The sequence below is a fragment of the Aythya marila genome (assembly GCF_965140915.1).
Source record: "Aythya marila genome assembly, chromosome: 3".
NCBI lineage: Eukaryota > Metazoa > Chordata > Aves > Anseriformes > Anatidae > Aythya > Aythya marila.
In genome coordinates this window covers 75,434,061-75,456,421 of record NC_139044.1, presented here as the reverse complement: position 1 = coordinate 75,456,421, position 22,361 = coordinate 75,434,061, and the positions used below count along the sequence as shown (strand labels likewise).

General features: G+C 41.1%; 1 protein-coding gene across 3 annotated transcripts in view; it reads left to right on the top strand.

Moving 5' to 3' along the window:
* Positions 1 to 21,134, top strand: part of CEP85L (centrosomal protein 85L) — a 143,487-nt gene extending 122,353 nt beyond the window's left edge. For all 3 annotated transcript variants that reach the window (XM_082756349.1, XM_082756348.1, XM_082756350.1), the window contains exons 5-13: positions 859 to 976; positions 2,945 to 3,121; positions 7,086 to 7,238; positions 7,503 to 7,657; positions 9,239 to 9,356; positions 9,699 to 9,749; positions 14,983 to 15,090; positions 15,476 to 15,689; positions 16,570 to 21,134. In XM_082756349.1, coding sequence (XP_082612475.1) covers positions 859 to 976; positions 2,945 to 3,121; positions 7,086 to 7,238; positions 7,503 to 7,657; positions 9,239 to 9,356; positions 9,699 to 9,749; positions 14,983 to 15,090; positions 15,476 to 15,689; positions 16,570 to 16,733 — 1,258 coding nt within the window. In that variant the 3' untranslated portion in view covers positions 16,734 to 21,134. The remainder of the gene's footprint in view (positions 1 to 858; positions 977 to 2,944; positions 3,122 to 7,085; positions 7,239 to 7,502; positions 7,658 to 9,238; positions 9,357 to 9,698; positions 9,750 to 14,982; positions 15,091 to 15,475; positions 15,690 to 16,569) is intronic.
* Positions 21,135 to 22,361: the final 1,227 nt, after the last annotated feature.

Genomic DNA, 22,361 nt, shown 5'->3' with positions numbered 1-22,361 from the left:
ATGATTTAAATAGTGATAGAATGTATGATATAATTAAATAGTGATAGAATAGCGATACTGTTTCTGCTGTACACTGGCCAAATGATTGGTGTAGGAGGTTTAATTCTGGCTTAGTTTGCAGTGCAGTATTTTACTGCAGGGGTGGGAAATATTTTACATAAAGTAACTGAAAAGGTCTTAAGCAGAGCAAAAAGAAAGACATTGCAAGGGAAAAAGCCATGCTGTCCAACTAGTATAATCACCTTCTCTTTTTAAATTTCTTTCTGCTCCGCATGATTTCTGTGTCTTTTTATATTGTATCAAAAGTCAGCTCTCACAGAGAGCGGGTCCAGAGCAGGAGAAGCCCCAGTGAAGTGAAAACGTGAGTTCTGTTTCTTTGCATTCTGCTTTCCAGATACTTCTTTTTTCCAGCTTACGTTTCTGGCTGTAGGAACAAATGACAACAGAAGCGGCTCTCCAGCTCCCACAAAACTGTGGTAGAGTTTTCAAATACATATTTATAAAAGATTAGTTTATGGTTCCCTGTTGGATGCAGGCCATTTGAGGTATGCTGAAATGAAAGGTATACAGCAACTTCAGTTTAATAGCTCATATCTTGAAGAGGTTCCAGTTCCAGTGTTAAACTAGGCTAGTAGCAGTCTGGCTGCCTTGGAAAAAAGCCCACAGCTAAAGTAGATTCAGGATTATGAAATGCTTAATCTGATTCTATTGAGTATTCGTTACTGCTTCATTTGGCAATGTGGAAGAGAGAAAGTAAGTTGAATAGCATTTTTACAGCATTCCGTGTAAGTCTTAAGATCAGTGTTTTTAAAATCTGTTCTATTCTCTTCCTTTTCAAATAAAATCTATTTATCACAGGCAAAAGCAGCAGATTAACAATTTACATCAAAAGATAAGAGAGAATGAATTACGAGCTCAACATGCAAGACTGAGCCATCTTGTGAACTGCGAAGAACCTTACATGACTAATTTGCAGGTAGGATGGATGTTTTTCTTTTAGTGAAGCTTTCCATTACCCAGTAACTGCCACTTGAAAGGATGCTCACAATTTACTGCAGGATAAAATACAGAGCGTTTATGTTTGATGGTTGTGTCATTATATAGCTGTAAATTGCATAGAGTACAATATCCTGTAAATATTGTAGTTTATTTTAGATCTGCAGAAATTTAAGTTATGTTAATACAAGTATGTACATACCTGTTTTGAAAACGGATAAAAATAGGGGAAGAATGAGGTATTGCAGCACTGTGCACGAATAATTCTATTAACAGCATGCATGTAACACAGCTGTGCAAGGAAATATTAGGAAATAAATCGTTTGATAAGGGAGTATCTGGAAACTGATGAAAGGTTTTCTGAAAAGGAGAAGGAGGCAGTACCCACAGGAATAGTTAGGGAGCTAGTGTCGATAGAGTAGATGGAAGAGAAGTCAGAAAACAAAGAGACCGGCAGAGTACTTCTGTACAAGTCATCTGAAAAGGATATACGTTTTAGTATATAGGGATATAATATTTACTCTGAACTACTTACTCTGAAAGGGAACATGTTGAACTCTGAGCACACCTGTCCTAATACTGATCTGTGCTGTAGCACACACAACCCATCTCAACACCTCCAGGTATATGAAAGGCCAAACAAAAAAAGAACGTTAAAGGCAGGTACACAGAGAAATAGCTTTTTTTGTCCCTCTTGTATTACGTTATCATTTCTGTCACAAACACTGTACAAGGATCTCAGCTAACATGCTTCAGCGTGGCATTAATAATAACACAAGCTGCAATAACACAGATGTGCATCAGGTGAGAATCTGTTTTTGAGAAAGGCAAGAAATTCAGGTAGCACCTCAGTGTGAACTTGGGTAGAACTTTTTCAGACATCTTAGAATGTGGCTGTTGGTACTTCCAGAAGTTCTTTTTTAAAAATACGTACAAAAATAAATTGTCTAGATTAAGATTTTGAAAAAATACTGCAGAAACTGAGATGTGAACGTACATATATTAGTGTACCGTATTACACTTCAAATAAGACAGCAGATGCTTTCATCTTTCATAATTTATAAAGTACAAACAATTTATAATGGCTCTTAGGAATTCTGGTTGATTTGTTTGCCTTCCATAAGATTAATTTACAAATGAAAATCTCCTTTAATGGAGATTTTAATCTCTTCTAATGCTTTGCAGAAGGAATACTATTATTTAAAAAGCTCTCTGTATAATTTCTTTAAGGATACGGGTTTATGTTATTAAAAGAATATTGAAACTGAAAGACTAATGGGATGCGTCTCCTTTTTGATCCCGCATGCAGTTGATTTCCATTTTGTGCTTGTCTCTCCGTGGGCTGTGGGAGTGGTAGAATAATATTGAACTGCAGGAGCTGAAAAGGGAGGAGGATTTTCATAGACACAACAGAAGGCGGGAGGCCTGCCGTCTGGTGTGGCTGTAATCTCAGGCTAGCCCCGCACCCTTCTTATCTCAGCTGTGGTAGCTCTGAGGTTTAACTAGTTGACTAATGTTCTGATTTAGCAAGGTCTGTGAGATCAGAGCATATTTTACTTTAACAAATTCACAGCCATTTTATGCAGTGGCTTTCTTTTTAGGGGAGAATATGGTAGTGTAGTGGCAGTGAAACATTTTTTCTTTGGATTTTGTTTTTGGGGGAGGAAGGTTGGGAGGGGAAGTCATACCTCTTCCATAAATCTGAGGGAGAAATAGTCCCACAATGTTTATTTTCATCTGTTGTGAATGGAAGTGTCCAGCTTTTTTTCTTTTCTCCAGCAGATTCCTGGAATACATGCTGTTAGCACATATTTTAATGTTCGAAAATCAAACCCCACCCTTCCTGACAGTGGAAAAAAAAAAAAAGCAGGATTGTTTTCTGCTCTGCTGCTGAAGTATGCAGTGGTATGTGCGTGTCCATTTATATGATTTTCTTTCTTTTTGTAAGCAACCACAGTATGAGGGCACATCACTGCAACCTCACGTGTCAGAAAGATCAGCTTCCCACCTTGAGGAGTTTGAGAGAAAGATTGCAGCAGACGAGAATAAGGAATTACAATTCAAAGAACTTCTAAAACAAATTTCTAACAAATCTAGCGAGGAGAAAAAGAAGATGGAAGAAAAAGTAAGTGTCTTTCTTGTTCTGAATTTCCTTTTGTCACGGTCACAGGAGCATGTGTTTTGCTTGCAGGTAAGCAACTTAGTAAGTGGGCTGCAGAGCTGTTTTCCAAAGGAAGCTAAACTTTATCTATGATAAAAGTTAACAGTGGTAGTATAAGTGGACTTCTAGTGAATACATTCTAGAAGTGAAACCAGAAGAAAAGGCAATCAAAATGTATATTTCCAACCTGGTAATGACTATTTTAACAATATGCTGGTTAAACTTGCTGTGAAGAAAAGCTGCTCCCCTTCACTAAGAATTTATTTGGGTTGAATGTTTATTACCGTAAATAAAGTGTCGTTTATAAACATCGGAAAAGCATGGAAATTAAATCACTGTTTTTAACATGGCCTGTAGAAGCAGGCCTCCTGCTTTGAGATGCACTTACCAAACTGAAGGTGCCTACTCAGCAGAAGTGATTCTCCTGCAGCTTTCCTAAAACATGCAGAATAGACTTCAGTCTGAGACGAGGAAGGGGCTTAGATAGCTGTGTTGTTGGAACTGTCACGACAAGAGGTTTCTTTGGAAGCTGAACCAATACCCAGGGTGGCTTTGTATGTCCTGCCAGCCTGCCTTTCTTGCAGGCAGGAATGCATCATTGATCAATGGTTCGTAATATTTTGGGGGCTGTTGTCACTGTTACCTTTTCTTTGATCACTGAGCCTTGCTGCTGGACTTGGATTTATGTTTATGCAGGTTCAAGAGGCAGGAGCAGTATGGCACAGCGAAGTGACAGGTAGGAAGAAAAGGAAAAAATCATAGTTAGTCTTAAATTCTGTCCTCTTGTGTCCAATAAACCCTGCAGTACGCCTTTCACTAAGGGCAATGTTCAGGAAGGGCAGAAGCCGGATTCTCCTGCTTCCTCCTGTCTATTTTAGTGCTTCTAGTGCTTGTGCTCCTTCCTCCCTGTCAGAACTGCTGCTGGGAGTGGTGGCAGTGGCGGGGACCTGCTCAGCAGTGCCTGTGTCAGCTGGATGGTTGGCAGCCAGCAGCCTGACTCACCCCGTGACACCCACCCCACCCATTCTGTGCACTGAACAAAAGGCTCTCAACAAGCAAAAACAACAGGAGGGAGAGGATATGTTGGAATCTTACATTCAGTGTCCTCCAGTTTGAGGGAAGTCTGCAGGGGGAGGAAAGAGAGGTGGTGAGGTCCTGCAGCAGGCTGGGAGGCTGCGCAGCGTGCTGGGTGTGGAGCCTGGGGACAGCCCCCTGCAGTTCCTCTGCTGTGCTCGCAGGGAGGTGAACCCACAGCCCAGAGGCCTGGGGTGTCTGTGCTTAGTGGGGCCAGACATTAGGGGGCAAAAAAAACAATTTCTATACCAATCAGAGAGGATAAGGTTTGTCAGTCCAGAGCCAGCTATGGCCAGAGAGTGGGGAAGTGCTAGGAAGCTGAAGTAAATTAAAGTTGAGATGAGCTTTTCTTTTAAGTTCATGCCTGAAGAAACACACAGTTTAGGTTAAGTTTGCTGGCATACGTATCTAATTCTCTGTCTGACCCAGTGTTGCAAATAATATTATCTTTTCCTCTACTGGCATTTTAAACATACAGCATTTCAATACAGTATGTCGATAGTATGGGACAAGGGACAAACTGTGACTGTTCCGGTGCAGGTGGGAGGAAAGAAAATAAAAGGAACACTCCCATTTCCTTGGCCATCAGTCATTAGTGGTGAGAGGTCTGGAAGGTCTCCCTCATCACAAAGACAGGATGTGCCTGAACTGGAGAAGGTTCAGAGAAGGGCAACAAGGTAGACATCCATCAGAAAATCACAGAAGGCATAACTGCCTCAGGAGGGCCTCTAAGTCAAAAGCAACTGGGGGCTGGAAAATGTGTTTTCCTTCTTCTTTCCCTGCTGAAGACATCTGCTTATGGCCACCACTGGAAACAAGGCACTGAGCTAGAAGAACACTTGGTCCGAAGTGCTTGTGTCACTTCTCATGTTAGGGTGGATGTACTGGATGCTTTCCTTCTGAGAAACAGCAGGGCCAGCAGAGGTAAGAGGTGCCCTTTGCTCACTGCTGGCATCATGCCTGGCTGTGCTACCTGCAGACGTGCCAAGCAAAGGGAGTATTTGCACCTCGCTGTGGATGATGCTGGTGCCTGAGAGGAAGGGTTGTTTTCTCCAGGCTCCACGCGTACTCGGTGTGGGACCGAGGGGACTGGAAGCATTTCAATTGGCACTGAACTTTCAGCAGCCTGAAAAAGCTTCTCTCCTGTGGCTGATCAGCAGCCGTGGTGGCTCCTTGCAGCTTCCAAGCTGAGGGAGCTTGCTCAGGTCGAGACTGCAGTGTTGTCCACAGTGCCTGGGATCCTCCTTTCCTTCTGCCAGGCACGAGTGTGCCTCTTGGTATCTGCAGATTTTGCAGCACTCACTTTAGTTCTGAAGCATTTAATCTGTAAAGTGAACTGCTGAGCTAGAAATTATTCAGTTCAGATACCTGTACCCTGCTGGCTCCTTCTGCTGTGGTTACTTGCGAAGGACTCCTCTAAGGCACCACGGATATCGCCTGTAGTAGCAGTAGTTCTGCCTTACGTTTTCTATGGCTTGCTTTAATATTTAATTGCCAGGAGGTGAGAACTTTGCTATTTTCTTCCTGCTTCAATGAATCATGTGTGTTAAGGAGGAAATAATAAAATAGAAACAAACAAAAAAACAGCACAGCTTTTATTTCTCCTCAGCAGAGTGAGCAAGAGTGAATTAAAAGAAATATTTATTTTTTTTTCATGTCAGGAGAGAAAAGGTAGAAAGAGCCCTTGAGCTGATGCTGGGGATGTAGAGGGGGCAGGAGGAATCCTAAAGCCTTCCTGTAGCTGTGAGGAGAGAGGTTGCAGGAGAGGAAATTCCCTGGAGTATGTGTGCAAGACAAGGACATGTAAAGACTTCTGAATTTTTGGCAGTCCTCAACTTTCTGGCCTATTCAGAAGACTCTTCTTCTGGAAAAACTTTTCAGTTACTATCAACTTAAGCTGTAGGCTGCGTCCCAGACCTCTGACATTGACACTGTCACACGTTCATTCCTCAGCAAGGTGGATGTCTCAAGCACCAAAGTGAAAGTACATTTTGCATTTACTGCCATGAAAAGTATTTATCTCAGAGCTACTGCACATTGTTTCAACCAGTAGAGATACTGACTGTAAAATACTCTTTTTCCTGCCATCTTTCCACCCTTTTTTTTTTCCACATAGGTAATAAAGCAACTGAGTACCAGGAATGCAAGCAAACATGATACAATACAAAAAGCCTTTTGCAAACGCACAGACAGTGAAGATCCCTGTGGAAAAGGTGCTTTAGGAAAGCAGCCATTCTGTTCTGATGCTGTTTGATGTAATTGTCAGGCAGCATCAAAGTCAGGTTTTTGGCTGTTGTTGTTACTGGGTTAAGCTCTTAGGGCTCCGTGTTTCAAGTTGTTTTCCTAGGCCAAAGGAAGAGGAAGGACTAAAATATTTCCTCATTATTTTTTGTTCTGGAACAGGCTTCTTAGCAAAATGGTTGATGCCCCAAGCCTATCAGTGTTCAAGAGGCATTTGGATGATGCCCTCAACAACATGCTTTAAATTTGGTTAGCCCTGAAGTGGTCAGGCAATTGGACTCAATGACCTTTGTGGATCCCTTCCAACCAACCTATTCTCATTCTGATATGAACATGCTCCCTTATGTACTTTTTTAGCCATTGAATTGTAATGTTTTCAGTTCACAAGGGACAAGGGTGCCTTCTAGGCAGAGGTGAAGCAGCTGTGGTTAGAGGTCACTTGTAGGTCTGGGACTTTGAGCTGCTGAGATTAATCATTCTTTGGTTTTGTTTTCCTGCAGTAACCAACAGGTGCAGCTGAGAGCACAATTCCCGAGGAGTGACCAGCCTCTGCTCCCAAAGCAGGTTTATTTTCCATTGCAATTGTAAAACATGTACTCTTACTTTCTTCTAGCTTAAAACTAGAGACCGATATATTAATAGCCTGAAAAAGAAATGCCAGAAAGAGTCTGAGCAAAACAAAGAAAAACAGCGACGAATTGAAACCTTAGAAAAATACCTGGCTGACCTGCCAACGCTGGATGACATAGAAGGTCAGACTAAGCAGGTAAGGTGAAAGGCGCTGGCTTTACTTCTTAAAAATACCCACAAGCTCCATAATATCTGTTGTGAAAGGTTTTACGGTTTCACTGTGTGTTTTTTCCCCATCTGCTTAGTATTAGGAACCACTGCAGCTACTAGGGCTTCCCATACTTAGATCTAAGCGCAGTGGGCCTAAGAGTATACAGGAGGTGGTAACCACAAGGCTGTGGCCTGCTGCAAGCCCTTCTGCTAATGCGGCACCGTGCCTGACTAATGTAATCTGTGTTAGCTGCAAATTCTAGAGGAGCAGAACAAGCAACTTCAAGAAACTATGACCGAGTTGGAAAAGAAGCTTGGAGAGGCTCGATCTCAGTGCAGAGAGCGAGAACTGCAACTGGTGTGTCAGAAGAAGAAGGAAAAAGAGCTGGTCACAACAGTGCAGAGGTATGAGCAGCTGCCCGAACTGTGCCCTGAAACGGGTGTGCTTTCCCAGCTGATGTCAGGACATGATGGTTTTTGCTCTTACAGTCTAGTTCAGTGCTAGTGGCCTCTCAGAGCACAAATATATTACCGTGCAGAATGACAGAGTAATGCAAGAGAAAATCCAACAAAATTGGATTTGTATCAAGTCAAGGAGAAGGCCCTGGCTAGAAATTCTTCACTGTCATTTCTAAAGATGTTCGACAACACCTCAATGGCAGCAGAGTGCTGCCGGGCAGAGGACAGAGTAAACGTGCAGCAAAGGAGCTCTGGATAGAGGCTGTCAGCACTGCTACCCAGTAACTAATCCTGTCACGAGCTGTGGGAAAGCTCCCTGCATATTGGCTGAGGGTATATCAGGGAAGGGTCACAGATTTAAATGAGCTGTTTCTCACCTTTTCATCAAGGCTGGGGGATATTCATGGGGATATTTAGCTGCAGCTCATCTGCTGTCATTGAACTTGCGTGACCATAAGAAAACAGCAGTGGGACAGATAGCTGTGAGAAGATTCCAGATGAGGCACTGGGATATTGATCAGGGGAGATAATTAAATCCTTATTTAATAATAAACAAACAAAAAGGGGCAGGGAGAATCACTGTTAATAATTTATGGGGATGTCACTGCAGTTCAGTGTCCAGCCATTGCGTAAACATGCATGCCACAGCAGTCTGAAAGTGTTTCCATGATGAAAGGCAAGCCGGTTGGGACACCTTGCCAGCTGAATTGTTGTCACATTGTTTCCATCTTACCAATGAAAGGCCTTTTTTCTTCGTGCCCTCATACTCTAGAGGGGGATCATTTTGTCTTTTCTGAAAGCCTACACATAGCTGAAGTGGTCCCGGTTTCTAAATTAGACAGCAAGATGAACACTATTAAAATGTATTTTCTTTCTGAGTGAAGGTGAGCAGGCAAAAGCTCCAGCTACACCTAGGAGCTTGAGCTGAGCTGCAGAGGGCCTGAAGGTCATGCCCTCGTATGGGAGCAGCTGGCAGAAGTGGAAGTGGCTTCATGACCTCCCTGACAAGCCAGGCATGGAGGATGGGCCACCAGTACTCAGAGCAGCCTGTGGTTCTGGACTCTGCTTAGAGTCATACATACCCCAGTGGGAGAGCCAGATTTTAAGGCTCTCGTAATTTGGAGAAGCTCAAAAACTGCTCTGACAGATGTTGGTGGTGGCTTCACCTCCCACAGCAGCACAGAGCAGCTGTGTGTACCACAAAGGCGTTCCTTGTGCCTCTCTGCCCTCTCACTACGCTGTCCTGCTGGAGCTGTGCCTTGGGGAAGATGCAGCTCAGAATCTGGCACATTAAACCATTCCCACATGAGTCAGTTCAAGCCAGCGCCACAGTAATTTCAGTAGTTTAGGATTTTTACATCATTCATCCACTGTTGGTTTGCTCATTCATTAGGCTGGATTCTGCCAGATACAGTTTCACAGTTTTGGTTGGAAGATGGTGCAACTTCCTAATTTTTTTTTGCCAGAACACACAGCCCTTTTGGTTTCTGTCAGTACACTCATTTTTTCTTTCATGTTGAATGACAGCTTGCAGCAGAAAGTAGAAAAATGCCTGGAAGATGGTATTCGCCTTCCCATGTTGGACACAAAACAGCTTCAGAGTGAGAATGAATGTCTCAGAGAAAAGAATGAGAAAGCCAGTAAGGTTAGCCTGCAAATTATCTTTTATCTTTTTGTGTCATCTTTAACCTTGAATCCTGTATTTGTTTGTTTGTTTGTTTGTTTTTTAACTTCAGAAATCAGTATCTCACTAAAGATAAAATAATAATACATCTCTAGCTAAAACAGTTTTCTCTTCAATACCTGTTTCTGTTTGAGGGAATTATTTTGCATTTGTTTCCAGTTGTGTGAGAGTTAGCTATTTCTTGTCATCTACATTTTCAAAGATTCTGTGTAAAATGTATGGCTATCTCCCATAAGTTGATTTTTTTTTTTAAACAAGCTGAAGAGATTCAAGCCTTTTAAATTATTCAATTTTATATTCTAGGTCATAGACAATCAACAAAAACAGATAGCTGGACTGATTTTAGACATGCAGGTAAGGAACAATGTATATTCTGTTTTTTATTCTGTCCATTTTTAGCTCATAAAGATGACATGATTAAAATTAAATTTTCTTCTTTTACCTTCCAAAATAGGAGGCAAAGGTAGAAATGCCAAGAATGTAATCTTATGGTCTGTAGTTGACCTGCATTCTCTTGCAGTCTTATAATGTATTCATTAGGGAAGTTTCTATGGTTTAACACTTTGCAGCTATTTGTTATTAAGTAGAAAACTGTTGCTATATAGCATCCTTATCCAGCTTATCCAGGCTTAGTAGATGTTGTATCAAAACTGCCTTTTGCAAGTCTTGAGAACTGCCTTTGTAAGTAACAGTGAAGCCTCCCCTCAAACTTTGGGGTTCAGATGCTAATCCGAGGTATAAAAAGTGGCATTGGTTAGGATATCCACTGCTGAGATCCTTAGCAAGGCAGGTGCCTTTCTAAACCATAGACCTTCACATTGCGGAGCTGAAGCAGGTCCCTCTTCAGATGGTTTCCTAGATGTCACTCACTTAGGTATCTTAATTTTCTTGGTGGATCTTGGGCACCCAGCTTAGAGCCAAGGGTCTTTCAAGACAGCAGAGGTTACTAGGAGTCAGTGGCAGCACCGTGGATCAGATTAACACATCAGGCTCTTGGTCCTTGAAAGGTACTTAGTGACCAGTGTTTGTTGTGGAGAAAAGGAAACATTATACAGGTTATAAGGAAGAAGGTGTGACTTGCTCTAGAGAAAAAAATGGACAAAAAAAATCTGTTTTCATTAAAATTTTAAGCCAAATTCAATAAATTCTGTGTTCTTCTTCCAGTTTGGCATTTGTCTCCACATTTCCTCTTTCCATGCCCTGCAGCAAAAATGAAGTATCAAGGTTTTCCCTTGAGGATAAAGAGGGTACTTCTGCTGTGGCTCAGTGTACTTTATGCTTGGAGAGCAACAAAATGGTAGTAAACAGTCAGCTGAACGCCTGCTCCTTCTGAAGCAGAGCTTCTCTGTGGAGCTAGAGTCCAAATAGCAAAGATACAGAACTGCTCGTGTAACGCTGGGTAGGAGAACATGCTTTCTTACTTGCACTTTGCACGCTGGAGCCAGGTTTGCTGATTTATGGCTGTTAAAAGTAAATTGTCTTCCCCTATGAAATTGCTCCCTTTTTGAACTATGCAGATGAAAAAGCAGGCCTGGTGTCTGTTGACAACCATATTTTTGCTTAATTAAACCAGAGTGTATTAAATACATCTGTAGAGAAGCAGTAGGGGGGCATTTGAGTTGCGTGTATCTGTTAACTGAAAAGCAAACCCAATCATTTAGCCTCTCCCAGGTTTGAAGCAGACAAAATTTATCAAATGGATGTTTTCACAGAGCAGCCTGCTGTCTATTAAAATTATGACATGGCGAATAAAGCTCTTTCGTGTCTTTCATAATTCAAGAATAATTCAAGAATAAAAGTCACAAACTGGACTCCATAACCATTCTCAGCTTCTCTGTCCCTCTCCATAGTTCAGGTTTTTTTTGTTCTGATAAACACAACTTGCCTACGTGTGTTTTCACCACCCTAAATCTTTTCATTTTTCCAAAATTTTCTGGTCTTTTTCTTGTTATGACCTTTGTCTTGAGATTTTAAAAACATTAGTGATTTTTGTGCACATTTGTACAGATGGCTTAGTCTGAAATGGCTTTAGGGAGCTGAGGCTGGGAAATGCTGAGTGGTTGTGGCAGACTGTGAACGGGAGAGTGTTCTGTTCTCCAGGACTTTCTCTTTCCCATTTTGAGGTATTCTGTATATGGTCAGAAAATAAGATTTGAAAGTGGTGTTAGCCCTCAAGTTGCATGTAGGACTACAGCAGTTTCATTATATCCTTGATCCTCCTTGCTGTCCTCATTTATTCCCTGGGAAACATTGAAAACTAGCTCATGAGAAATTGACATCTGCTATCAGCAGGGAGACATCATTTATCTTCAGCTGAGATCTTACTTTACTCCCTGTCTTCTGCCTCATTGTAAGGCTGTGCTTGAGAACGTCTTTCAGTTCGCTGTTATTAACTTGCAATCCAAAACCAAGGAAATTCTGCTTCAGATAAGTGTATCGAGCAGTACTAGTTTCTATTTGCTCATAATCATGACGGAGTGATTTTGATCTTCTTCGTGTGGTTTGGCTTGGTTGATTTGTTCTCCTGAGCATCAGGGCTTAAAATTATGGTTGGTCATGACAAGATGTCATGCTGAATATAAAGCACATCTTCCAAAAGGCAAAAATTACTGATGAGAGTGGCTTTTTTAAAAAAAAAAAAAACAACAACAGCAAAAAGTTGGATGATTAATTTAGATATTGCAAAAATAGCATTTTTTTTGTACAAAACAGATAGAAATCTGCTTGTATGGTGCGTGTGTTACTCCAAGTACATCTGCCAATCCTGTCAGTCATAATAACCCAACCTGTGCCAGGGCTGGGAGTAATGCCACCCAATGGTAACTTTGGAAAGCCAAAGGGAAAAGTCAGGATGAGCTACAGAGTCGTGCAAGGTTAGTGACAGGTGAAGCTCTGGGGAAGGTCTTATTTCTGAGCACCCCTTCCCCACCATGTACCCACCCTAAGGAAGGCTGCGTGGTCGAACCTTTAATGTGTGTCGTTGACACAGATGTGAAACGTGTAAGTGGCACTACTAGAGCATGTATCCTAGTTGGCTCAGGGTGTTCCTGAACTTGCTCATGAATAGAAATGCATCAGAGACTATCAGATATCAAGACAGAGCTCGATGGTCCTTCAGTCTGACCGAACGTGGCTGTTTTTTTCAGTAGATGGTGTTTAAAGCAGATGAAAGAGGACTGTTCAAACCCACTGCAGGTTACGCTCATCTTCAAGCACAGCAAAGGAAATACATCAAGCAGAGCTATTTCCTGCTCTCTCCCGGCCCGGAGTGTTTCCTTCGACGTGGAGCAGGGCCTTTTTTCTTCTTCCCCTTCCTCTGCAGCATGAAGCTGCGCTTTCTAGCAGAGCTTATCTTTAGGACGCACACCATTTCAGCACTTCCGTGCTAGGGGCATGGTGTGAGTGAACGCAGGCACATCAAATGTGTGAAAATGCTTTAAAAACAAGTAGTCATTTCTGGGTTTCTGCCTAATGAGTCTTATTACTTAGATGAAAATAAAGGTGTTTTTTTTTTTTTAGTCCACATTAAATGTGTAAATTTTAGCACCATTGTTTTGCATTTTTGAAAAAGGTGAGACAAAGTGCTGGCTTTTCCTCAGTGCTTGTGCAACATTGAGCTGAATGTGCTAGGAAACCTCATTGGGGCTGCATACCACTCCCTGCTGGCCCTGCCTTGCTCCTCACTGCTGCATGCCTCCTTGTCAGCAGCGTCCTTACAGCTGGCAGGTCAAGTTAAATGGCTTCTCCTCCACTCTGTGGTATAGGGCAGGTCCACATATAGAGATGGTCTCCAATGCGTTACAATCTATGGGATCAGGTCCATGAAATTTCCATTCTGCATACCATTTAGGAGTAGTTCGTGGAAGGGTAAGTTTGGTTTTCTTCCCAAAGCTTAATCGCCTTACTGAGACCCCAAAACCAACACAGTTAGATACAAGTTGCTGTGTTATTTCAGGTGGGGAGCTTGATTTCTTTTCTATCTTTGAATAAAGTTACAGAGTCATAGCGCAGCAATTTGAACTTATCTCTTACTGAAGAGTGACTTTGATCTTCCTGTAGTATTTCATTTAAGCCACCACGTAGAATTCCGTTTAAGAGAGTTCCCTGCCTTGGAAGATGAATCTTTAGAATTTTAACTACAGAAATTCAAGAGAAAACATTCTTCTCAGGCAGTGTCATTCTGTAAGTTGAGATCCATTGGTTCATGAAACGTTCCTTCTCCTCCTCCCATCACGGTCTCTGGTTCCACTCTGTGGAAGGTTACAATCAAAATGGTGCCAAAGCATGCACTGTTGTCACTAGTGCTCCAGCTGTACTTTGAGCATGATGGGATTGGATTTACATCTTATAATTGAAATCGGCCAACGGGTTTTACATATTAATGTGACGAGCTAGGGATGGGGAAGACACTGTGCTCTGTGGTAGCACAGCATCAGATATGTAAGTAATACCATCAACGACAAAAGAGGATTTCTCCTTGTGACAGCTGAAAAGATCTCTTTGTTCCAAAGCATCAGGAGTTTATGTAATTAGTATGCATTGCTATTAGTGTTCACATAAGCTGGTTGGAATATTCCCTTTTCTGAATTTTGCCAGATGACTTTGAAAGACACGCCTCCAGGTCTGAAAGCCAGATAGTGGAGTGAATGTGTGTGCTTTTGACATCTAAGGTAACTGTGGTCATGCTGAATTCATCAGAAAAAAAAAAAAATCTGCTTTAGAAATATCTCCTGATCATCAGTTTCAGCTCTGTAGGTGAAAACTGGGGAACTGACAGCAGCTGATTCCTTGTGCAGGGGTTGTTGGCTTACTGCTGCTTGTGACTCATCTGGAAATCAAACCTGGAAAGTTCCAGTTCATAAATATAGCAGCATCCTAGAGACTTTTTGCTGATACTATTGTATCCATTAAAAATGACCCTGTAAACCACAAAAAAGTTGCTTTTTTTTTTTTTTTTTTTTTTGCCTGCAGTAGTTGTTACTTCAGCACCTAAAATTGTAGTGTGCTTTTCTGATTTATCCTGCGTATGACTGGTTTTAAAGAGGTTGGCACTCTGTATCAGCTATCAAAGCCTTTTTTCTCAGCTATATAGCAGATTCGAGAAGTAAATTCAGTGTTCTGAAAGGTTGTGGCAACTCCTGCCATGGTTTTCCTGGAAAATAGAGGCCAAAAAAAGTCTTCAAGTAACTTGGCAAGTACACGAGTAAGTTCAGTTGTCATTAATCTGCTGCTTATCTCAAGTGAAATAATTTGGATACAAAAAACAAGATGACATGGTTATTTTAGACTTCATGGATCCCATGTTGGAGTGATATTTTGCATGCGTACAGTCTTCTTGTTTATAAACACATACTGCTTATCTAAAGGCTTTCACTAGTATTTGGAACAACTAAGCTCCTGAGAGCTCTTGGGGTCCAGTTGAACATCATGAGGTGGAACTTGGTAGAAAATTAAAAAAAAACACAAAGGTGTAATCCAAAAGTAATGAGTAACAAACGTACAGAATTATTGAGGACACGCTTTTTTGTCGGTGCTAACCTGCAGTATGAAAATGTAAAATCATTATTTGTGCTTTCATTCAATTTAGTCTATGCAAGAGAAGCTTTCGCAAGAAAAGCGCACAGTTCAGAAGATGGCAAATGAGCTTGAAGAAAAAGAAAGGAATATAGAGCAGTTGAATAAAACTTTCTCTGAAGTAAGTAAAAACTCTAAAAACCCAATCCATCACTACACCCACTAAGAACAAACTTAAAAAACCATTATGATACCATGTGGTAGGGCTTTAGGAGCTTAATACGTACTTCACTGTGTTTGATGCTGTGCTGAAATATGATAGATGCCATCCCTACCTCAAGAAGTGAAAGTTTTACGTGTGAAGGCCACTGAGCAATGGTAACATGGAAGAGAGAGCTGTGTAGAAGCTGTCTATCTACCATTCTTTGGAGGGGTACAAAACTCTTTTTCTGTGTATGGAACTGGTTTTAGTTAATATTGTTTGTGGTTTGAAACAGGAAACTTCCTGCTACGCTGCATGCTGCAGACTAATTTGCCCCTTATTTTCCTTTTAACTTTCCACAAAGAACCAAAGACTGATGGAAGAGAACGCCTCTCTGAAGGAGCAGATCCGGCAGGTGGAGCAGTCCCGGCAGCCAGTATCTGAGAAGATGCCTGTAGCAGACCAGCTGTTCAAGGAGATGTCCCATTGCTTGTTTGACTTGAAAGCTCTGTGCAGTATTCTCACCCACAGAGCTCAGGGCAAGGAGCCTAACCTTTCCTTACTGCTAGGAATCAGATGTAAGTGATCTCGTTCCAGTGCTTATTCATGGTTTGGACATAGAAGAGTATCAATCTTTGGGGGGAGGCGGTGGGTGTTTGTGTGTGTAAGTCTGAGTGCCTGGCAGCTCTATCGTCTGAAATGCTAGTTGCACGTCCTGTCTTCTCTACCTCCTAAGCTGTTATCCAGGAAGTGGAAACCACATCCTAAAGCCAGTCAGGCAAACCTGCAGTGTAGTGAGTTTGTGCTGTTTTCCCTCTTAACAAGATCTTTTTTTTTTTTTTTTACTTGCATATATCATATACAATTGCTTTCTGAGTGTTATTTAGAATTAGATAGACCAGTTGCTGAACTGGACCTTCACCAAGGTAGAGATGTAGAAGTACAGCATCCTGTACATGCCACATAGCTTCATCTGCACTGGAAATCTCTGAAATTCTGGGCAGGGCAGCATATACCAAGTCTCCAGGTCCATGAGACTGCCATCAGCCAGCAGGGTGAATAGTGCAACATATCTGTACTACCACCTTGTAGTCTTACCTGGCCTCATTTCCCAAGCCCTCCTGCCCCTCTTCTCTGAGTGTCTAGGAACTTCCAAATGGTTGTTCTGTCCATTTTTTGTTTGTTTGTTTGTTTGTTTTTTGCTGTTGTTGAGAGCCATTAGACTTTACCAAGCCTGGATCTTGGTGCAATCAGAAAAGCATGTCTTTCAGCGAAGCAGGGGTGGGCTCTCAACTGTCTTCAAGTTCACACCGTACCTCGTTTTGTTGCCTTGCATCATAGTGAAGCGTGATTTGAGTTAATTAAAGTGACCTCCCCTTTATTTTGAGAGGGGCTGATCGGTTTAAGTATGCAGAGCACAGCTGTTAGAGCTTTAACCTTGGCTTTTGCTTTTTGTAGCACTGAGCTGTTCAGCTGAAGAGAACGAAAATTACCACAGCACAGAGACTCTTTCGAAGAAGCTGTCGGACGTTTGTCAGTTACGAAAGGATATCGATGAGTTAAGAACTATAATGTCAGACCGTTATGCTCAGGACATGGGGGACAATTGTATTACTCAATGACAACATTTCATCTGGTAGCAAATGACTTATTAAATGCTGCTGTGTCACAGGTCTTTGCATTTCTATTCAGGAGCCATATTGGAAGATTGCAAATAGCGCTGCACACGCATCTCTGTGAGGATCGTGCGTATTTAATCTCGGGAGTCGGGTGAGATGGGGAGAGTCACGGTTGAAATAGAGTGGTACAAACTACAAGAAATCTTTTCTCCAAACTACTGAATGTAGGAACAAGCTGTGAAGAATGTTTCGGTTGGACTCTGTTTCTTCCATTAGGACTCGTTTTATCGCTTCAACTAGTTTCTGGAATCAGAGCATCAGAACAGCCGTGCTGCTGCTACTCTCAGTCCTTCCCTCCTTCAAGGGTCTGAATGGTATTACATGTACTCTGAAATCAGCGCACAGGGTCAAGGGAGACCTGTAGCTGTATGTGGTGAAGACGGGGGTTCTGCAACTTCATTTCACTGTAGGAATTGTAATCAGAGCTGTCTTAGAATGCTACAAGCATTAACCGCTCTTCAAGTTGCCTAAAGAATTTGATACAGGAAATACATTGGTTTTAGTAATGTATGTCTGCCTTGTTTTCCAAACAGTGGAAGAAAATCAAGTTTCAACTCCTCTACGCACCTGAAGTCCGTAAAATTTACCACTATCAAATTGTTTTAAGCACTATCACGTTACCTTGAGAAGTTCCAATAGCATGGAGTCTGTAACAAACCCAAGAAGCTGGGAGGCAGGAAACTGTAGTATATAGTACGTGGCTGTCTGAAAAAAAGAATAGACTGTATTGTAGTGTTCATACCACACTTACCTTTTCTTTCTGCCATCTCCATTTCAAAATGTGGCTGGTCTGTATCTGTGTCCCTAAAGACCTCCGACAAGGTTGTAAACAACTTCAACCATTTTCTGCTGCAGCTACAAAGTGAGTGTTTGGCACTTGTCAAAGTCAGGGCTCAGAACAGAATATTTCCCTTTACCAGTATTAAATCCTGTGTTATCTGAGGGCTGCAAAATTTTCCACGTCGTTTGGTAATTCTTGATTTCTCCCTTTCCGTAGGAAGAGATTACACTTCAAAAAGAAAAAAAAAAAAAAAAAGATCATGTTCCATAGTTTATTCAGTGAGTGTCACTTGGCAGTGCTATTTCACTGCTGTGGGACAGATGAAATACTAACACGTCCAATTTCCTGGAACATTGCTGAAAGGTAGCTGAACAGTAGTGCATGATGTAAAATACTATTTAACTGAAGGAAACAAGAACTCGTAAGGAGCAAAACCACTCTCAAATCCCATTATTTAAAAAATAGATGAGCATCAGTCATAGTTGTGATATTAAAAGAAAGTTTCAAGTGACTACGGCACAGGTCACAGTGTGCTGACCTGTAGTGTAGATAACAGCAGAAATCGCTTAGAAAACATAGCGGTTAGAGCAAAGCAAATCCTAAGGTAACATTTTTATAGCAAAAGGGTCAATATCTTCAGTTTTCTGATGATATCTATGTTAATAGAAAAAGATGGTTATAGCAACATAGCCTGCAGTTAACTAATTTTAACTTGGTGATATTTTGCTTTTTGTTCATTGTTACAGCGTTAATGTTTTTATAATTTAGTGATTTCCTTTTTATTTTTTTAAACTATACGGACTTATTTATTTGATGTTTTTTCTCTATCATGAACCTACACGTGAACTAATCTGTGAAAAATCGCGTTACAATTCGTATTATTGCTATGTGGCATTTTCAGATAGATTGCTCTGACTGGTCCAGCTCCTGTCAGTACTGAAACGTTGTCTAGGTGAAATCTCCAGTGAAATTGCGTAGTGTCTTTTACTTTCAGGTAAGAAAAAAGAAAGGAGGCAATTTTATTTTATGTTTCTATACGCTGCTCTTTCTATAGTTTTGAAGGTGTACTTTTATACTAGTGCAAAACTGAAAACAAGGAGCTTTGCACAAATTGGCTTGCTCAGTTACCCGTGCCTCTGACAGTATGGGCTTCTGTGACAAGGGCCTTGGCTTAGTTCCCTTCACATAGTTTATTGGTTTGGGCCCTGCAGTGAAGGAACAGTCCCCGGTCTATGGCTACTCTCTGGTATCATAAACTCAACAACAGGATTTCAGTTAATAAACCAGAAGTATCAGGGAGAGACTAAATACCTAAGTAGCACGTTATTATTTCTTTAGATGGAAATGTACCTGCAAAAATTACCATGCAACACATTTTTCTCAATTTTGTGGAAATAAGAAGCAAGTTTAGTAGGGTAATTAGAAACAGGAGGTTTTTTGAGTCACTGTGTCCTGTTAAGCTGGTCACTTGACTGGTGTGGCTCCACTGTCCCAGCTGTTACGTAGTGATACTGTGCAGCAGATTTGAGATCAGTAAGTTCGTATTTTCAAAGCACTTGAGGAGCTTTTCTGCTCTGTAAGTATTAGTTGAAAGTCCCTCAGGAAGGAGGTTCCATTTTATTTGTAATACCTGGATTGCAATGCTGTAATCTTGCATTTTAATATGTTTTTAGGGAAACCTGTAATATTTATGTTAACTTTAAAGCACTTGATATAAAACAAACAAACAACAACATCACAACTGAGTTTTACCTGTCTCAGTCAGATTCAAGTAGGGAGGTAAATGATGGATGTTTGAGCCAAAGATACAGGCTACCGACTGAATATCTAGAGTGATACAGTATTTTGCTTTGATTTCTTAAAATTTGGCCTGTTGTAGGAGTAGCAATTACTATATATGCATCAGTTTACAGATGCCTCTAAATGGAATAAGCTTTGTCTACGATATGCATGACAGTTTAATTGGTTAAAATGTAGTGTGTGTGGTCTCATTCAGCATATTTAATACGCAGTTGATTAACGAATGTTAACGTTGGAATCGCTTAGATTTAGTCATGACAACTTTTGGCTGTAGCTGGTAGACAATCTCAAGGGCTGAAAACCAACTGCTAATGAATGAATACTGTACCGGTCTGTCTGCTAGCAAATTTGTACAGTGGCTTTTTTGTATAGTTTCAGATGGAATTTATACAGTCCTTTTAGAAGATATTTACAGTAACTACTGTATTCAAGAATGTATTTTGAAAAAGACGGAAAAGTCTTGGGACAAGCGATAGATGATGCTATGTATTTACTATATAGAAGTAATGCAGCTCGATTGTGTATACGTGATTTAGGTTCCTAGCCTCCGCTGTGTAGCTTTATAGTGCGATAGTTCTGTGAAGTTGCTGAGATTGCTGTCACCACCCACTCAGACTTCAACATTTGAGACTGCCAGTGGCTCTGAAATAATGGCAAGAGCTGAAATTTTGTCCTTTTTGCTTCAAAAGGTTTCTTTCCTTCCTTTGCCCTCGCTACCTGCCTGTTGTTGCAGATATTTTTCTTGCAGGGTAAGAGCACGAGGAAGGAAGGAAAGAAAGAAAGAAAGAAAATCCCTTCCTCCACGACCTGTTGCCCTAGCACTGGTAGCAGTGGCACGCTGCAGCCTGTCAGCATGGGCTGAGTTTTTGTCCCTGTTGCTGCTGGTTATGTAGGTGGGATTGCAGGTGGAATTGGGCTCTTCCTGCTGGTGTAATGAGTCCTGTCAGGAGTGGGGAAAGATCTTCAGAATTAATCTGCATTCATAGGCTGCAAACAAGTCAGTGGTTAGTACCGAAAGGGATGATTTTATTCCAGTAGCTTGTTAGCAATATTAATTCCACAGCTGCATACCTTTGTGCCTTTTTTGCCTGATGTGTGTATTCCCTTTGAACTTCAGATAACTCGTTAGAATGCTGATGACTGCACCTTGTTTTCCTCTTACCTGCCTATATTTTGTTTCTAGACTTCTTTAGTAAGAACTCTTGCATAATATCTAGAAGCATAAGTACTCGAAATAGGTACTAGGTGTACACTTTGAATGTTAGGCTGGTTGTAGTATGCAGCTTTCTTGAAGTGTGAGCAGGAAACTCAAACCCTAATGTGTTTATTTTGTATATATTAATTACAGTCTATCATTAGTTCAGTGGGGAGGAGTGTCTGGAGCTATCTTTTAAAAGCACAGCTGACATATGTACTGGATCAGTCTCTGCAGACTGGTAGTCTTGTAAATTGGGTTCAATTTTTGAACCGCTCAGAATACCTCATATGTAAATAGAGTTGTCATGACTTAATCCAAATGTGTTCATTGTAAAAAGTAAAGGAGCCACTGGCTGGCTCAGCTTTAGGCTTGTTGTTCTTGCCTCTTTTTGTAATTTTTTTTTAAAGTAGGGTTTACAGCTAGAATTTTGAATGCCAAAGTTCTATTTATTAAATAATAATAAAAGTTTTCATTGTTAATGACTGGTATTTTTCCACTGGAATTTGTTTGTTGATGTTTGGGATTTGTATCCACAGAGCAAAAATAAATTTTGTTACAAAATTGACTTCTTCATTGCTGTCGTTTGTCTGATATGTGGCATAAAGCGGAAGGGACCAAAGCTGGACTGATGGCTGGAGGCAAGGAATGAATCATCCAAGATCTTCCCAACACCCAACCAGCGTTCCTCCGGTGATCTGTTTGTCTGCCTCATTATCAGATGACCAGGCTCTCGTCCTGCCATTAGTTCTTATTTTAAAACCAGGGCATTGGCAGCAAAAATTCTACTTCAGTGTGTAATGAAAGGATTTTAGAGCAGAGTTGCTTGTAAAGTCCCTGCTGCTTTTCTAGAAATTGCTGCTGCTGTTCCTTGTCAGATGCTAACTGGAGAGGTTATAGGTTGGACTTTTTAAAAAGACTAAATTGGCACAAAATGGTAGGAAGAGGTGTTACGATAATTGGTTTGAGCTGCTGAAAGATTCATCAACTTTGGAACAAGTGGTTGTCCCAGAGCTGATCATAAAGGGCAAAAATTTATATGTATATTATTATATTATATTATATTATTATATTATGTATATTTATATGTATATTTATACATACATGTATATATATATATTATATATATATTATATATATATATACATATGTGTATATATATGCATGTATATATAATCGTGAAGCAACAGTGTGTCTGGTACCAAGGGGGAAACCAGGGATCAAAAAGGGCAAGTGTTTTTAATTTCTGTTTTTCAATTAGCATGAATGACTGACTGGTCGGACTGAAAAGCAGTTAAGGCAGACAGAAATCCTGCCTGCCTGAAGCACCACGGGTCACCGTAGCCCAACATAACCAGGCGATGTCAACTCCCCCTCAATGTCAAGTTAGTGCAGTCTGAGGAAAGTGAAAAGTTGCAATTTTAGAAAATCTTGAGAAGATTCTTTCCAAGTGTTGAGGAAAGTGTGGTTACCCAAAAACGGCTTCTTTTCAGGCTGTTCCCAGGGAGAAATCTAAGAGCCCATTAGGAGCGCCGATTGCTGGATGATCTCTGTGCCTTGACTCGTCTTCTCTCATCCCCCAGTGCACTGCACTCTGCAGAGCACGAGAGCTGAGGATCTCTGCTCTTCTCTTCAAAGGTGCTGGGAAATTCATTTTAATTAGCTAATGCATTATACATGGTACAGCTCACTTGCTTTTCTCAGACCTTGTGACTGAATGTTGAATGATGTGCTTCTCATTCAATTAAACCCCCTCTGCCCTGTATAAATGTATGTAAAGGGCTGCACAGGTGCC